The sequence below is a fragment of the Leucopleurus acutus genome (genome assembly GCF_964270905.1).
Source record: "Leucopleurus acutus genome assembly, chromosome: 16".
Taxonomy (NCBI): domain Eukaryota; kingdom Metazoa; phylum Chordata; class Mammalia; order Artiodactyla; family Delphinidae; genus Leucopleurus; species Leucopleurus acutus.
Window position 1 is genome coordinate 39,844,283 of NC_139158.1, and position 16,118 is coordinate 39,860,400.

At 46.0% G+C, this 16,118-nt stretch overlaps 1 protein-coding gene across 2 annotated transcripts; it reads left to right on the top strand.

Annotated features, from left to right (window-relative positions):
- The first annotated feature begins 24 nt into the window (after positions 1–24).
- On the top strand, positions 25–8,828 carry MGME1 (mitochondrial genome maintenance exonuclease 1). Of its 2 annotated transcripts, none has more exons than XM_082857924.1 (5): positions 25–103; positions 1,342–1,919; positions 5,070–5,289; positions 8,037–8,169; positions 8,557–8,828. In XM_082857924.1, the coding sequence occupies exons 2-5, from the start codon at positions 1,409–1,411 to the stop codon at positions 8,716–8,718; spliced, it is 1,026 nt and encodes a 341-aa protein (XP_082714050.1). In that variant the 5' UTR covers positions 25–103; positions 1,342–1,408; the 3' UTR covers positions 8,719–8,828. The 2 variants fall into 2 exon arrangements, with proteins under 2 accessions (XP_082714050.1, XP_082714049.1); XM_082857923.1 differs by lacking the exon at positions 25–103 and adding an exon at positions 179–264.
- Positions 8,829–16,118: the final 7,290 nt, after the last annotated feature.

The window sequence follows — 16,118 nt, forward strand, 5'->3', positions numbered from 1 at the left end:
GTAAACGAAATCTCGTGAGAGAGAGAGAAGGCGAGATTTGGAGGCGCCCGCGCTTCTGCGTGCGGGGAGGGTCTCCCCACGGATCGCTCGAGTGTCCACTGAGGTGCACGAGGGGCTAGGGGTGGGGCGTGAGCACCGCAGTGTATGCTGGGGCCGCCGTGCCTGGGGCGGGGCCTAAGTCTGGAGCAAAGCGCGGGACTGACGAAAGTACCTGCTCGCGGGATTGTCGCGCCCTGGAGCTAGCGGAGCGCGCCGGCTTCCGAGGTACCTCCCCTGCCGGCCCTCCCTAACTCTGACGCCCGCCCGAGGGGCCGCCGCCGTCCTGTCCCCGCTGGGGCTGCGCCTCCGCCGGAGCGGAGATTGGGCGGTGGGCCTTGCTGATGGCCTCTAGCCGGCAGGTCAATGGGGACCCTTCAGGAGCGCGAGTGCCGCGTCTTGAGCGGGCCGGGTCGCAGTGGTGCCCACCTTGGAGGGTGTGAGGGGTTAGATGAGAACTCTCCACGCAGGATACGTAGCAGAGAATCTGGTGTTTAGGGATGAGTGGAGGCACTGTTAACTGTCGCCGCTCCTCGAGCGTCCTGTGTTTCTTTGTCTCACACACGCCTACCTTCGTGGCCGGCACATGGCTCCATAGCTGGGGACATGTGGCCCCAAGCTGTCTAGTTCACGTTTAACAGGTGCCGGTCCTTTAGAAATAGTTTTGTCCGAGTATTACTGAGTCCAAGCTCGGCTGCAGGACAAGCCAATAAATTGACAGATGAGCTGTTAGGGCAAAGTATAGAGACCTTATTCAGAAAGCCAGCAGCCAGAGAAGATGGTGGACTTATGTCCCAAAGAACTATCTTCCCCAGTTAGAGTTAAGGCTTCTTTTATACTAAAAGGGGAGGGGGTGTGGCTGCTTGTTGCCCACTTCTTGGTGCCAGAATCCTTTGTTCTTACAGCTGTCCACGCAGGTCTGGTCACAGTGTTCCTATATACCTGCAACAAGATCGTTATTTTCTGTTCTGCAACTTTTTAATCTCTATATGATTGGAAAAGTGTTAATACCTTTAAAGGTCAGAGCCTTGAGAATGGGTTCTCCTGTGTATTTCAGGCTATAGGCAACGTACTTTTCCAAAAGGTGCAGAGCCGAAAAGACTAAGCCCCCTGCAACAGGGCACAAAGGTTAGAGCTAAAGTAATAGATTCAGTATGGAGTTAGGTTTGTTTTCCTCTGTTAAACATGTCGAAAAAGCGTACCGAATACAATTTTAATGTGCAATATCATACTGTTGCAGCTTTCGCTTTGATGGTTCAAATATTTAACACATTTGATATCTAACACCACTTTTCTCTTTGATAGGAAAGCGAAAATTAAAAAGGTCCTCGACATTACAAGTAGACTAGAGGGAAGTGAAAAAAATCTGAAGATGAAGGTATTTCAGACCATCTGCAGGCAGCTTAAAAGTTCAAAGGGGTTTTCTGTAGAACCAGCCCCCCGTGTGGTCTTCTCCACTTCCTCTTATTTGTGTGGCCGGAAGAAAAAAGTGAACCCTTATGAAGAAGTGGACCAAGAAAAGTACTCTGATTTAGTGAGGTCTGTCTTGTCATTCAGAGGCCATGCTCAGGCGCCACAGTCTTTGTTTGAGGAAGATGCTTTACTCTACGGGCCTGTGAGGAAGTGTAAGGCCCCAAAGCAAGAAGCAGCAGGAGTTCCACGAAACTGGTGTCCTCTCTTCAATCCAGAGAAAAGCGGAAAACCAAATGCAACAAATGATCCTACAATTCCTTTGAAAATCCCTTTGCAAAAGAATACGATACCAAGTGTGACCCGAATCCTTCAGCAGACCATGACCTCAGAACAGATTTCCTGTTTGGAGAGGTGGAAACGTCGGATGATTCTGGAACTGGGAGAGGATGGCTTTGCAGAATATACTTCAAGTAATTTTCTTAATCCTGATTCTGTATGGTTATTATGTTTTCCAGAATACAGAGCACCAGTGTCAAAAGGATGAGTTGTTCTTTTTCTAACGTTAACTAGTGAGGAACTACTTTCAAATGATAATTAGTATTAACAGCATTTTTTATATATTAACTCATTTAATCCTCATGACAACTCTATGAAGCACAGATACTATTATCCCCATTTCACAGATAAAATTGAAGCACAGAGATCAAGTACTTTGACTAAAGATGTATGAAATTCATTTATTTTATAAGCTACAAACTTAAGTATTAGAATTGCCTGTTTCGTTTGATTATGGGACAGTCGCTTCATAATGGAATTCTGTTGTTTGCTAGGCATTCTGTTCAGAATCTAGTAAATACCCCCTTGCTCTGCTTATCAGCAGAGACTGACTCATAAATTTAAAGATGGGCAAAAAGCCAGAACATGTGATCTGTATTTAGGTCTTAGTAAATTGAGATTATCGGATGTTCTTCATTAGGAACTGAATTGATAAACTTCAGCCTTCAACTCCTAACTCACTAACTTCTTAGACAAGTGAAGAGAATAGCTTTCTTAAAATAGATTCCATTCAAAAGCAAGATGAAAGAAAAGACCAATGGTACAGGAGAATTAGCTGGTCCCCCATCAGGATTATAGTTGTTGAAGCTAAGTTTTACGCTGAGCATTCCTTAGGCCATGCTTCCCGGAGAGCAGTACGTGTACCCCTCGTGGTACACAAGAACTTTAATTTTTAATATAAGAGCAATGCACTTATTTTGAGGCATCTTAGAAAAAACCTGTGTGTATGCATAACACATTAAACCTGTGGTCACGTGTTTTAAAGAAAAAATATTAAGTATTTAGGTGGCAGTTGGACATGGCAAAAATAGTCAAGGCCGGAGCCCCATGTAAATTCCTTGGCTCCCTGGGGCAAGGACTATATGCAGGAGCTAATCGCCTTTTATTTTTATATAAATTTATTTTATTTACTTTTGGCTGCGTTGGGTCTTCATTGCTGCGCGCGGGCTTTCTCTAGTTGCGGTGTCCGGGGGCTACTCTTCATTGTGGTGTGCGGGCTTCTCATTGCAGTGGCTTCTCTTGTTGCGAATCACGGGCTCTAGGCACACAGGCTTCAGTAGTTGTAGCACGTGGGCTCAGTAGTTGTGGCCTGAGGGCTCTAGAGCAAAGGCTCAGTAGTTGTGGCGCACGGGCTTCGTTGCTCCACAGCATGTGGGATCTTCCCCGGCCAGGGCTCGAACCTATGTTCCCTGCGTTGGCAGGCGAATTCTTAACCACTGCGCCACCAGGGAAGTCCTACACTGACTTTTTAAATTCTAAAATATCCACGCTGTCAGTCAGAATATAGGAAACTCATGTTTTGTGTTTTTTTTAATACGTTTTATTTACTGGGACTTGAAAACATTTCACTTTTATTCCTTTAATTTATTGAGTGAATTACTCTGACTTGATGCTATCTGCGATAACTCTTGAATCTTTTAAGATTTATTTCCACAAGTTTAATCACGTTTAACGTTCTCAGCTTTCCAATCCTAAGGGATTCTGTAACCCAGATCCCATGTTTGTTGCCCCTTAAATATGAAGACCTCCCTGGGGTTAAGACTGCAGTGGGGAATGAGTTGTCTATTTGCTTGGCTGTTGATAAACAAATTTTTTTCCTTCATGTTTTTAATATGTTTGTGTTCTGCTTCAGTAAAACTAGTCTGTAGATAAATACTGCTCTTCTTTTCCCTAGGTTTTAATTCCATAAGGCTTAAATTTGTAGGCCTTTTATGTGCTAATAAGTCCAATTAAGCCAAGTAAATTTGGAGTAGAATAACTTATTTCCTCAGTTGAATTTCACTTCACTTTCCAAGTAATTTCCCTGAAGCAATTCCACTTTTTGCCAATGGTAGAACTGACCTTTCAAAATCTTTGTAAAAAATACTTGACAAAGGTAATATGGTTTGACATTACCTCATTAGATGAGATGGTTTTCCTCATTTTCTGTGGGTCTGTCTCCAAGCATGTATATTTCCTGCTCTGTTTCTGTATCTTCCTGATGGTCCCTGATTTTTCATCTCTCACTCTGCTGTGTTAGGGACCAGAATGACCTTAGGCTCTGGTGCCAGGCCCCAGGCCAGCATTTTGCTTTGAGGCAAATTAACAGCACTGCCTAGGCCTTCTTCATTAAAATGGGGGTGATGATCTTATCTTGCCAGGTTGTTGTGTTTGAAAGTTAACAGCTTGAAAGCGCCAAGTCCACTGCTTAGCACAGCAATACCCTCTTTTTCTTTCTTTCTCTCCTTCCCTTATCAAAAGTCAAGTGAATATGTAGTGTTTCTTGCATTTGTTGAATATGTTTGTGTCCTCTTTTCTTAAAAGTGTATGAGAAGGGACTTCCCTGGTGGTCCAGTGGTTAAGACTCCACACTTCCATTGCAAGGGGCATGGGTTTGATCGCTGGTCAGGGAACCAAGAACCCACATGCTACATGGAGGCCAAAAAAAAAAGTGTACGAGGAAAAAAAATTCAGGACAGAGCCACTGTCGTAGGCTGTTCTTGCCCTAAAAGAAAGTGCAGGAGAAAAATGTCATATATTTTCCTCCTCTCTGCCCCAAATCCCACAACATTAATTTGTGTGTGCCTTGATTTTCACTTTGCCAGTCACTAAGCCTGTTGGTAAAAGGATGCCTCCACCTATGTTCATAATTAAGATTTGGTTGTAAAAAGAACTGTAAACAAGCACAGTTCCCTAATATTTATCACAGCTAGTTAACTTACTGGTTACCTAAATTAAACGGACACTTAAATTCACACTTAAATTCTGTGTGAATTCACTAGGTGTGGTCCTGTAAGCCCAGATCTTCAATTCTAGCTTTGACCTAATGCTACTAGAAATACTTCATTTTAATCTATTTTATTATCTAAGCTCTACTAGTCCCTTTTGTTTTCAAAGTGCATTCTTAGTGTATTTCACAAGAGGCTGAAATATGGTGTCTTAGGGGTTGTCACTTAAAGATAACTCATGTAATTTTTAATTTAATTGTTGAGAGTTTTATAGAGCATCTGTTCGTTAGTATTAGCTTTGTTTGGGGTTTTTTTGTTATTGCTGTTGTTTTCCTTTTCCCCTGATTTTCTTTTCAGACATGTTTTTACAAGGGAAACAGTTTCATGAAGCCTTGGAAAGCATACTGTCACCCCAGGGGAACTTAAAAGAGCCTGATGAAAATCTTCTCAAATCCGGCTACATCCAAAGTATCCAGCATGTTCTGAGAGATGTCAGTGGAGTGCAGGCTCTGGAAAGCGCTGTTAAACATGAGACCCTAAAGTATGTAGGTCTGCTGGACTGTGTAGCTGATTATCAGTAAGTATTCAATTTTTTACATCAAGTGTGGAGGTGAATTCATTATGGGTGGGACACATGGTTCCCTTCCAATGCTAGTTTTTCCTTTTAATTCCTGCTTCAAGGTGTGGCCTCTGTAAAGTCACATCAGGTAAGAGCCATCTCATCCTTGTAAATCTACATTCCGAAGTCAAAGTGTTTCGTGGAGAAAAGGTACAACTTTCCAGTATCCCTAGGATGGCCTTTTTTCCAGCATGTTCCCCTCCCCTCCCCCCACCCACCCCTAGCAAAGTACCAGCCGTGAGATCCAATTTGATTCCTGCATTTTCTTTCCTGTTTCCCTAAAAATAGCACCTTGATCTGTTGGCCCTGAAAGTCAACTCCTTGCCTGGCTTCCAGGCTGTGTTTGACATGGATAGGAACTCTGAGCTTAATAAAGCTTCCAGGGGCTTTTAAATTGCTGCTTTGTTCCTGTTTTCACCACTTACTCCTGATTTCAAGGGTAGATATAACCTGCAGATACCCCTATTCCCCAAAAAAAAAAAAAAAGGAAAGAAAAAAGCATATGAGCGATACAACAGGATAAGGGGAAAATCTGTGAGTGAAACCCTTGGAACTCTAGTTAAAAGTTACTGGGCTCTGGAGACAGGCTGCCTGAGTTTGGTTTCTGGCTTTTCTTCTTAACCCTGGGCTACTTACTTGGCTTTGGCTTCTCTGTACCTCAATTTGTTTATCTGTAAAATAGGGCAAATAATAGTACCTACCTCATAGGTTTGTTACAGACGTTAAATGAGACATTCCCTGTACGGTACTTAAAATGCACACTATCTACTCAGTAAATGTTAGCAACGTTATTTTGATCCTATTCTCTCTTGATCCTATTCTCTTTTTAACTGCTGTTGGGTATGAATGAACCATATCCAGTTCCCTGTTGGGAGCACTCAGGTTATTCTAGTTTTTCAGTTACAAACTACAGCAGTGACCGTGTCTCCTCCTATTCTGTCGTGAGTTTCTCTCGGCAGGCGCACGGGTTCGTTGGTTTGTTTGTTTTGGTGAATGATATGTGAGGTTTGGATAAATTCCGTTGATCTGAAGTAGGCCTGGGCGTGAATACTTCTTAAATTTTCCAGGCATGTGTCACTTGCACCCAGGATAGCGAACCGCTGCTCTATGGTACAGACCTAAAAGGGAAATTGCGGGGCCACAGGGAACATGCGTTTTAACACTGTTTTGTCATTTCAGCCTGCATTTCAAAGTAAATTAGGCTGAGCAAAATAAATTAGCTCTTTTTATTTGTTAAAGAGCTATTTGTGGACTGTCTCATTACAATTTTAATTTGGGTTTATACTACTAAGTTTTTTTCCATGTTATTAAGTTCTACAAGTTATAGTACATTGCTAGACACAGTGGTATGTGGCAGAAGTCTTTACTGTAGGGTGTTTTGATTTTTTTCAAGAGAGAGAACTGGGAATGGTAGTGCCCTGGGGATGCTGGGGCCCTCTCTTCATTTGCATAGATTGTCAAGCTCTACAGCAATAGAAAACAGTTATAAAGATGACATGTTACCTCTGTACCTGCACCGTCCAGTAGAGTAGCCTTTAGCCATAAAAGGCCATCATTAAGCACGTGACTGTGGCCAGTCCAAACAGAGGTATGCTGTAAATATACAAACTAGATTTCAATGCCTTTGTACAAAAGAGAATGTAAAATATCTCATTAATAACTTCTTAATATTAATTATATATTGAAATGATATTTTGGATACGTTGGGGTAAATAAAATATTAAAATTTCATCTTTTTTTTTCTTTTTGGATGTAGCTACTAGAAAATTTTAAATAACGTGTGTAGCTCGCATTTTATTTCTTTAGACGGTGCTATTCTAGACTTTATATATTTTATAAATACCTTGCATAAGTTGTAATCTAGTGTTGCGGTGACAGGAAGGTAGCTCTGTGCAGATCTCCCTCTACACTGCTGGTTTTGAAGCTGAAGTGAGCAGATAGAGCCCTTTGAGAATCACCGGTTCTCAGTGCACCCACCCTGCGGCCCTTTTGACATCTGTGCTTGGCAAGTGTAAAAGTCCACCGGGATGGGGTGGGGGTGGGGGATGTACTGGTTATTTAACTTAAAAAAAGTGGCAGGAATTTTTCTATTTTCCCAATATCCCTAATAGTAATATCCCTACCCTGTGTGTAAACTTTTAGGACAGGGACCAGGTCTTCTTATTTATATTTCTGCATATAGTTGGTGCCTGTTAAGTGTTGATGGATTTGAACTCCAGCTTTGGTTTCTGAGGCACCACGATGCTTAGTCCTTTACAATGGGGACTTTGCTACTGGTCTGTTGTGGTTCATTCTGATAGACGTTTGAAGCCAAATCAACTAAGATAATAATAGTTTCAATTCCCTTGTCAACTGTTAAACCATGGAGGTCCAAAGGAACGTCTAGAAAGTTTAGAAGCTTGTGCTGGAGGAGTTGTTTCCCAGCACTCGCACCTGGGCCCGCACCTGCAGCTCCCATGGGTGCACTTAGGAAGCATCTTCCGTCATACCTCGTGGCTGACCTGAATGAGGGGCTCAAAGGAAAGAGAACGTCACACCTCTTCAACCCTAAGTAAAGCTCAGGAGAGCCGACTTCTTGGAATGTGGGGAATAGAAGCAACAGTCATTGGGTGACAAGTAGCAAACTATGTATAAGAAGAGGCTTAGCCTAATAGCGTTTTAGTGTGCACTATTACCTTCAAGGGCTTCCTTTGGTTTCTCTTTAGGGGCAAGCTGTGTGTGATTGATTGGAAGACATCGGAGAAGCGAAAGCCTTTCATCCAAAATACATTTGACAACCCGCTGCAAGTCGTGGCGTATGTTGGTGCCATAAACCATGACATCAACTACAGCTTTCAGGTCAGGACGCGGAGCCTCCGCTTACTTAAAGCTTTGCTCGATGCTGGGTTATAGCTCCTTCCCTCCTTAGGGTTTTATTCTGTTTGTAACCCACTGCTTACTCTGTTGCTGTCCTTCTACCACTTCAGAAAGCACTTTCCCCCTCTTCCTGGGCTTTTTGTTGTTGTTAATCTTTAACGATCACAGTCCATTCTTTAGCATCTTAACTGTCATCTTTGTGTTCTTGTGTATCCTGGGCCAGTCTTTCATCAACCCGCCTTAGAAATTGAGTTAGCAGCTGTTACTGTAGATTGTTCTGTTCTGAGTGTGCCCTGGAGTAAGAAGGAAATGGACCTCAACTCTGTTGCTACTGTGGAGATGCTGGAATTGCCCTGTGTTCCTTCCTAGGTTCAGTGCGGCTTGATCGTGGTTGCCTACAAAGACGGGTCCCCTGCCCACCCACATTTCATGGACGCAGAGCTCTGCTCCCAGTACTGGGCAAAGTGGCTTCTTCGACTAGAAGAATATACAAAGAAGGAAAAGAACCAGAATATTCAGAAACTAGATTAACGGGCAGGAAGCTGTGTGGGAACGTTCAGAGCTTTCTCAAAGTTTGGGAACATGTATCGCTGTGTCCTGTGATCTGGAACGAGGTGCCACAGGGTCTGAGAGCTGCAGTAACACAAGCAGAACTAGTAATTTGTTGAAATTTATTGCAACCAAAAAGGCAAAGCCAGAAAAGTTAAATTTAAAGAGCTGGACTTAAGCACATAAAAGACCAGCTCTGCTACCTCTGACTAGCATTTACCCGAAAAAAAGGCAAGCAACACTGGCACAGTGTTGGTGGCTCTTGGACCTCCATAGACCTTTCTGTGTCCCAGGCAGGGCGCCCAGTCTTTGAACTGAGAGATTCAGGGCAGTGAGGCTTGGTGTGCCGAGCATCTCCCCTGGGTACGCCCGGGGGGGGGGGGGGGGAAGGCTGTGCGCACCCCTAGGGTATGCGTGCAGTGAGAATTCGTATCAGCCAACTACTGCTGCCAGTGCCGGCTCCTAAAACTTGTTTTATGTATGTGGTTCCCTGTATTTCATTTGGGGGAAAAAGCTTCCATTTGACATTTTTGAAAAATAAACATGATTCCTTAGCCTCAAGTAGACATTGCTCTCTGGACAGATGGAGCACACTCACCTTATCGTGGGCAATGCCCCTTGGCATCCCACCAAATAACCCTCAGAAGCAGCCAGGCTCTAGTCTGAGAATTGTAATTGTAGGTATTTTGGTAGCTAGCTTCTGGTTTGAGTCAAGGGATTGTGTACATGGAGAAAATGTATTGTTTGTGGAATTTTCCAGCTATGGGAAACAATAATAACATGTAATTTTTTCCTATGTTTGATAAGTAATAAAACTGACTAGTTGCCCCTGGGTTCGGGAGACTTAATAAACGCCCACTACAGCCCTGGGGGAAGGCTCCCTATTTTATGGAGTAGATTAGCATTTAAGTTACAGTTGCTGTCTTAAAATAGTAGGATGCTACAAACACTTTTTTCCTTCATTAGCCATTAATTATAAGAAATAAAATACAAGATGTGATTAAGGAATGAGGCTTTTGGTTTTGCTTTTTATTTAAATTTGTGCATTTATAGAGTGATTTCACAAACCTGGAATTGTTTAGATTTTGTTTCTAAATTCAGAATTTTACCATTGACCCAGTACCTCTGGGGCATGTTGTATGTACATGCACACACGAAGGAGGTGCCCTTGACCATGGTCACCTCACACGGAAAGTAAGCTTCGGGTAGGAGGGGGGAGGATTGAGGGAGACCTGGTGTTGACTCCACACACGTCACATATTTTTCAAGCAGCGTATATTCCTGTAGCCTGTAATTTCCAAAGTCAGAAACCAAGTGAGAGCATTCGGAGTTGTCCCAGCAGGTGTGGCCACTGCTCCACCAAGCCTCACCCTAGAGTTGGGGAGCCCAGACCCAGCAGGTTCTCTCGGCTTAAGATAAACACACCTCGGACCTGTTACTCTGTCCCAAGTCTCCCAAGCTGAGGTGGCGCGAATTGTTCCATGAAAGACCCTCAGTCCAACCGGGAAGGCGTGGTGAGAGTGAAAACAGTTAAGGCCCCCGGAACTGCACCGGTTCCTCCCTGCATCCGCCACACGCCTCAGGCTCACCAGTGAAGGAGGCTCTCAGTCCCCTGAGCCGGGGAGGTCAGCTGAAAAGAGCTTGTCTCACTACTACGGCAGAAGAGGAAGTTTCTCACGGAGTCACAGCTCTTCCAGAACTACCGTGGGTGTTCCTAATATTTGGAACCACTTGTTCCCTTAAGCGATGTGGCATGTTAAACTCCAGGGAAGGGAAACAGGATTTGCAACAGGATAATTAAAGTATTTGTGAAAGGAAGTAGAGATTGCTCTTCTGAGGAGGCCTCACAGAAGTGCAGAACAGAGCCATACCGTCCTGAGCTTTGAGGCAATCCCAATCCGTTAGAGTCAAAGCTAATCTGCACGCCAAGCTATTCCTCCTTTCCTCTGCAATTCTACACTTCTTTCCCGCCCCCTCCACCCCCCCCCCCCCCCCCCCCCGGCTGTGTGGCTTGTGGGATCTTAGTTCCCCGACTAGGGATTGAACCCAGGCCCCGGCAGTGAAAGTGCAAAGTCCTAACCACTGGACCACCAGGGAATTCCCTACACATTCTTATTAATGCATTTGGCAGCTGGCAAAAGCTCCATGCTGGCACTAAAAACCAGTTTTCGATTTTTTTCCCCTCAGACCTGGCTTCTTGCTCAGAGCCATTAGCCCCCGTTAATCTTGGAACATTAACCTCCATAAACCTTTCAGAGTTCTAGGGAAACTTGTCAACGAATGACCTATGGTTTCATATGTGTTGACCCTGGTCAATACAGGAGGCCGGTTAGTCATAAGTCATTGTGTTTCTAGGTAACCAATTTGCCTACAGCTTTAGAAGAACTTGGAGGGGGGAAATTTGTTTTAATCACTGACCTTTCCACCTGAGCAATTAAACATTTGATTGTAACCTACCCTACCCTCCTCCTACACGCAAAAAGCGAAGCAAGGGAACAGTTGGAACTTTTATGTTTAAAGAAACACCTCAGTTGTTTGGAGCTGGTGTCCTAAAGAGAAGCACTGTCTTAAAGCAAAGCAATTACTAAGTAAAAGGCAGAACTGACTCTTCCCGGGCTCCCTTCCTTTCCCTCCATCCTTCTTTTCCAGGTTAACGAAGATGTGCTGTGGCTGGAGGTCTAACCTGCTGAACTCATGAGCTATTTACACCCCAGGAGGGAGCCTGGGGGAATCTCTGGGGAGATACCCTGCCTGAGCAAAGGCTCACCTGTTGCCTTGACAGTCACAGCTGTCAGGTGTAAGAATTGCGTTCGTGGGGACTTCCCTGCGGTCCAGTGAGTAAGACTCCACGCTCCCAGTGCAGGGGGCCCGGGTTAAATCCCTGGTCAAGGAACTAGATCCCACATGCCTTAACTAAGATCCTGCGTGCCACAACTAAGATCCTGCATGCCGCAGTTAAGACGCGGCGCAGCCAAAGAAATATTTTAAAAAAGAAATGTGTTTGTGAAGATCAATCATAAAATGCTTTTCTGAGTTAGAGTAGGGTTTGAGTTTTTTCCTTTTTGCTCAAGAGGGAGGGAGGAAGTGAGAGAGAGAAAAAAGATAATAGACACTACAGATAAAAGCCTTTTTCCCTAATCCCACTTGCCTCTCCCCTGAGACAAACACCATCATAAACGGGGTGCGCTATTTCGAGCGTATCCTTTTATAGTCTTACTACTTATACCTGTGCTGGTCGTCATGAATAACACAGTTCTAATTTCTGTGTTTGGTTTTTACTGCTGTGTCTCAACATCAGTCTCTGAGATCATCCAGGTTGACCACCACTAAATCTAGCGCATGGTTCCCAAGCGCCCTGCCTTGTCCCCTTGTGCTTTACGGTCTCGCCCGTGGGCTGTTAGACCAACAGTGTTTCTCTGCTGCAGACAGTGCGTCAGTGAGCACCCCCAGGTGTACCTGTTTCCTGGAACACGAGCCGTGTGCAGCGCAGTGGAAGCAGGGTGTGGATTGTGGCTCTGCCACTTGCGAGCTCTGTGACCTTGGGCGAGTTACCTGACCTTTCTGCGGCTGACTTCCTCATTTGTAAATTGAGAGGAAATAATAGTACTTCTTAGAGTTGTGGGGATTAAATGAGGCTTCATGCCTGGCACACAGCAGGAACACAGTACATGTTGGCCATCCTCGTCCTTATCAAGGGTGAGACCTGCCATGTCTGCCGGGTCCCAGGACGTGCAGGGCGTGAGCATCACTGCCCAGTCCCCCGACAACTGCGATGTCAGCTCACGCGCCCACCAGTGGCTGCTGAAACGTCCTGCTTTCCCTCATCTTCACTCACAAAAGGGTTTAAGACTTATTCAAACATAATGGGGTGAAAACAGTTATTTTTTACTTTTTAACTTCAACAGTGTTATTGCTTGAATAAAATCTGCTTTAAAACACGATTGCCGACGGGCTTCCCTGGTGGCGCAGTGGTTGGGAGTCTGCCTGCCGATGCAGGGGACACAGGTTCGTGCCCCACTCCGGGAAGATCCCACATGCCATGGAGCGGCTAGGCCCGTGAGTCATGACTGCTGAGCCTGCGCGTCCGGAGCCTGCGCTCCGCAACGGGAGAGGCCACAACAGTGAGAGGTCCGCGTACCGCAAAAACAAAAACAAAACCAAAAAAAAAAAAAAAAAAACACGATTGCCGGGCTTCCCTGGTAGCGCAGTGGTTAAGAACCCGCCTGCCAATGCAGGAGACACGGGTTTGAGCCCTGGTCCGGGAAGATCCCACATGCCGCGGAGCAACTAAGCCCTTGTACCACAACTACTGAGCCTGCATGCCACAACTACTGAAGCCTGCACACCTGGAGCCCGTGCTCTGCAACAAGAGAAGCCACTGCAATGAGAAGCCCGCGCACCGCAACGAAGAGCAGCCCCCGCTGGACGCAATTAAAGAAGGCCCGCACGCAGCAGCGAAGACCCAACGCAGCCAAAAATAAATACATAAATTAATTAATTAATTTTAAAAAACGGGATTGCCATCTAGTGGTGGGAGAAGTGGACTGCAGTTAGGGGCCTAGAGCCAAATGTGAGTGGACCCACATATACCTCGGGATAAACTGGGCATTTTAGTCACTCACAGCTGGTTTGAATTGAAGCAACTGCGTGAGAGTTCTTCTCTTCTCCCCTTTTGAGGCAGCTTGTGATTTTGTCCTCACTTTTCCTGGTGCAGCGGCATGGAGACCCGTCTGCACAGTTCTGGACAGAATCTTCCAGCCAGTGGACTGGGTCGCTGGCTCAGAAAGGAGCAGGGAGGTAGATTAGGAACGAGGCTGTTTATAAAGTGGCGGGATTCTGTGGCTCCAGCCGGGCAGGCTTTCCTTGAGCGACCCTCATCCTCCAGGGGAGGAAGCTCAGGAGCAGGTGGGCGTCAGGGCTGTGCCCACAAACTGCCTCCGAGGGCTGAGCTGAGCCCCAGTGAAACGTCCTTCCAAGCCAGGGTCTTGGACTGTCTGCTGTGAAGAGTTCTAAGATCACAGCTGAGGAAGATGAGTGCACGAAAATGTTAGATACTGTTCATCAAAGACAGAGATACCTGTTAATGGATCTGTACAAAAATGTTCCACGGAAGATAAGGGTGTCAAAAAAGCAGTGTTGCTGAAATGTCATATAACATGTCTTTAAGTCAGTACTGTCACTAAATGAATGGGATAGTGAAAGTTAAAAAAAGAAAACAAAGTCTAGGACTTCCCTGGTGGTCCAGTGGTTAAGAATCCACCTGCCAATGCAAGGAACATGGGTTCGATCCCTGGTCTGGGAAGATCCCACATGCTGCGGAGCAATGAAGCCTGTGTGCCACAACTACTGAGCCCGCACGCACTCTAGAGCCCATGCTCCACAACTACTGAGCCCACACGCCACAACTACTGAAGCCCGCGTGCCTAGAGCCCATGCTCTGCAACAAGAGAAGCCACCACAATGAGAAGCCTGCGCACTGCAACGAAGAGTAGCCCCCACTTGCTGCAACTAGGAAAAGCCCACGCTCAGCAACAAAGACCCAATGCAGCCAAAAAATAAAATAAATTAAAAAAAGAAAAGTAAAAGATTATTCTAAAAAATAACTACTTCATAGGGTTTTTATAAAGATTAGAAATAACAAATTTAAAGTCCCTGGCATATAACCGATACTCAGTAGTAGCTGTTTTATTGTTATGAATAATGAAGACGTTTAATCTCTATTGGATACGAGTATTTCCTAAACTTCAGTCACTCCTGTGCCACCACCAGGTCTTTTACCATATGTGAGGGCCATTAGACAATTTTTTTTAAATAAATTTATTTATTGTATTTATTTATCTTTGGCTGCGTTGGGTCTTTGGCGCTGTGCACGGGCTTTCTCTAGTTGCAGCGAGCGGGGGCTACTCTTCATTGCGGTGCGCAGGCTTAGTTGCTCCGCAGCATGTGGGATCTTCCCAGGCCAGGGCTCGAACCCGTGTCCCCTGCATTGGCAGGCAGACTCTTAACCACTGTGCCACCAGGGAGGTCCCCACTTAGACAATTATTTACACGATATTTTTCTTTCAACAGGTTCACTCTTCTTATTTAAAGAAATTTATTTCAAAAGCAAACTGTATCTCACTACCGCCTTGAAAAACAGCTATGACTTGCTGTAAACAGAAGGCAGCTGTATAATAAATACAAGAAAAACAAAACAGTGCTATTCATTCTAACTAAGTTCCCTTGCTTTCCGAAGGCCAAATCTGAGGCCTGCTTTCTCTTGGCTAAAGAGGGTATTCGAGCAAAAGAAGGGCCAAAAGGTACAGCCTACAGCGGTTTTCTTCTCAATACGGACAGAAAAGAGGCCTTTTTCACTGCGTGCTCGTGTTATTTAGAGCAGCACATGGGCAGCACACAATATGGTCTCAAGCCATCTGGGAAATGCTGAGGCCGGACCAGAGACCAGAGGGAGAGAATGGCCTGTTTAGCCCCCTCCCACCCTCGTGACGGCCCTTGGGCCTCTGGGGGGCTCTAAAATGAGGGAGACACATGGGACAAGGACCCGGGTGTGCCTCCTGGACCTGCCACGTCCTGGCTACGTCACCTCGGGCCCATCCGTTGGCATTTGGGAAACCTTGGTTTCCCAAAGCTAATAACTTCTTACCTGCCTTACGGAGTGGCTGTAAGAACCGATCATGAGCGTGTATGTCACTTTGCTTCTTAATCTGTAAGCTACTGTGTAAACAGAGCAGGTCATAAGGATATTCCCTGAGGCCAGGCATGAAGAAGTGGGCGCAAGGAAGGGATGGTCTGCTCCTTAATCACTGGCACAGGTGACAAAGCGTGGGCACACTCCCCACCCGTGTGGTCTTAAAAGCAAGGAGCTAGCCAGACACGACTTGGGCAAGGAGGCAGGGCCGGGGCCTCTCCGACCACTTCCAATGCCAGGACCCTCTGATTGGTCACCAGGGCCACTGGGCTGCTGTCCCTCCCCACCTGGCACCAAAGGTGTCACCCTGGGATGTGGGGCTGCCTGAGTCCAGCCCCTTTGCTGAATGCCGGGGGAAGCAAGTATCCCAGCCGTCCAGCCTCACAGAAGGCAGCCGCCACGTGAGGCAGAGACGCTGTGAGCGGCTGACCACGCGCACATGACCCTGAACTTCACGCGGCTGTCAAGAGGCGGCTCACGTCCCCCGCCCTGCGAAGCTCCTCGCTGCCCTCGGTGTGGTCTGCCTCCCGTGGCGTCTGAGCCAGGCCTCTGCGTTAGTGCCCACCTCATCTGCTCATACAGCCACTGCCCCCACTAGACGGTTTGTGTTTCTTCTACCCCCAGGTCTGGCACCACACCTCACCTGCCGCGGACGCGCAGGCCGTGCTGGTCGGTGTAGCACACCCCACCTCGC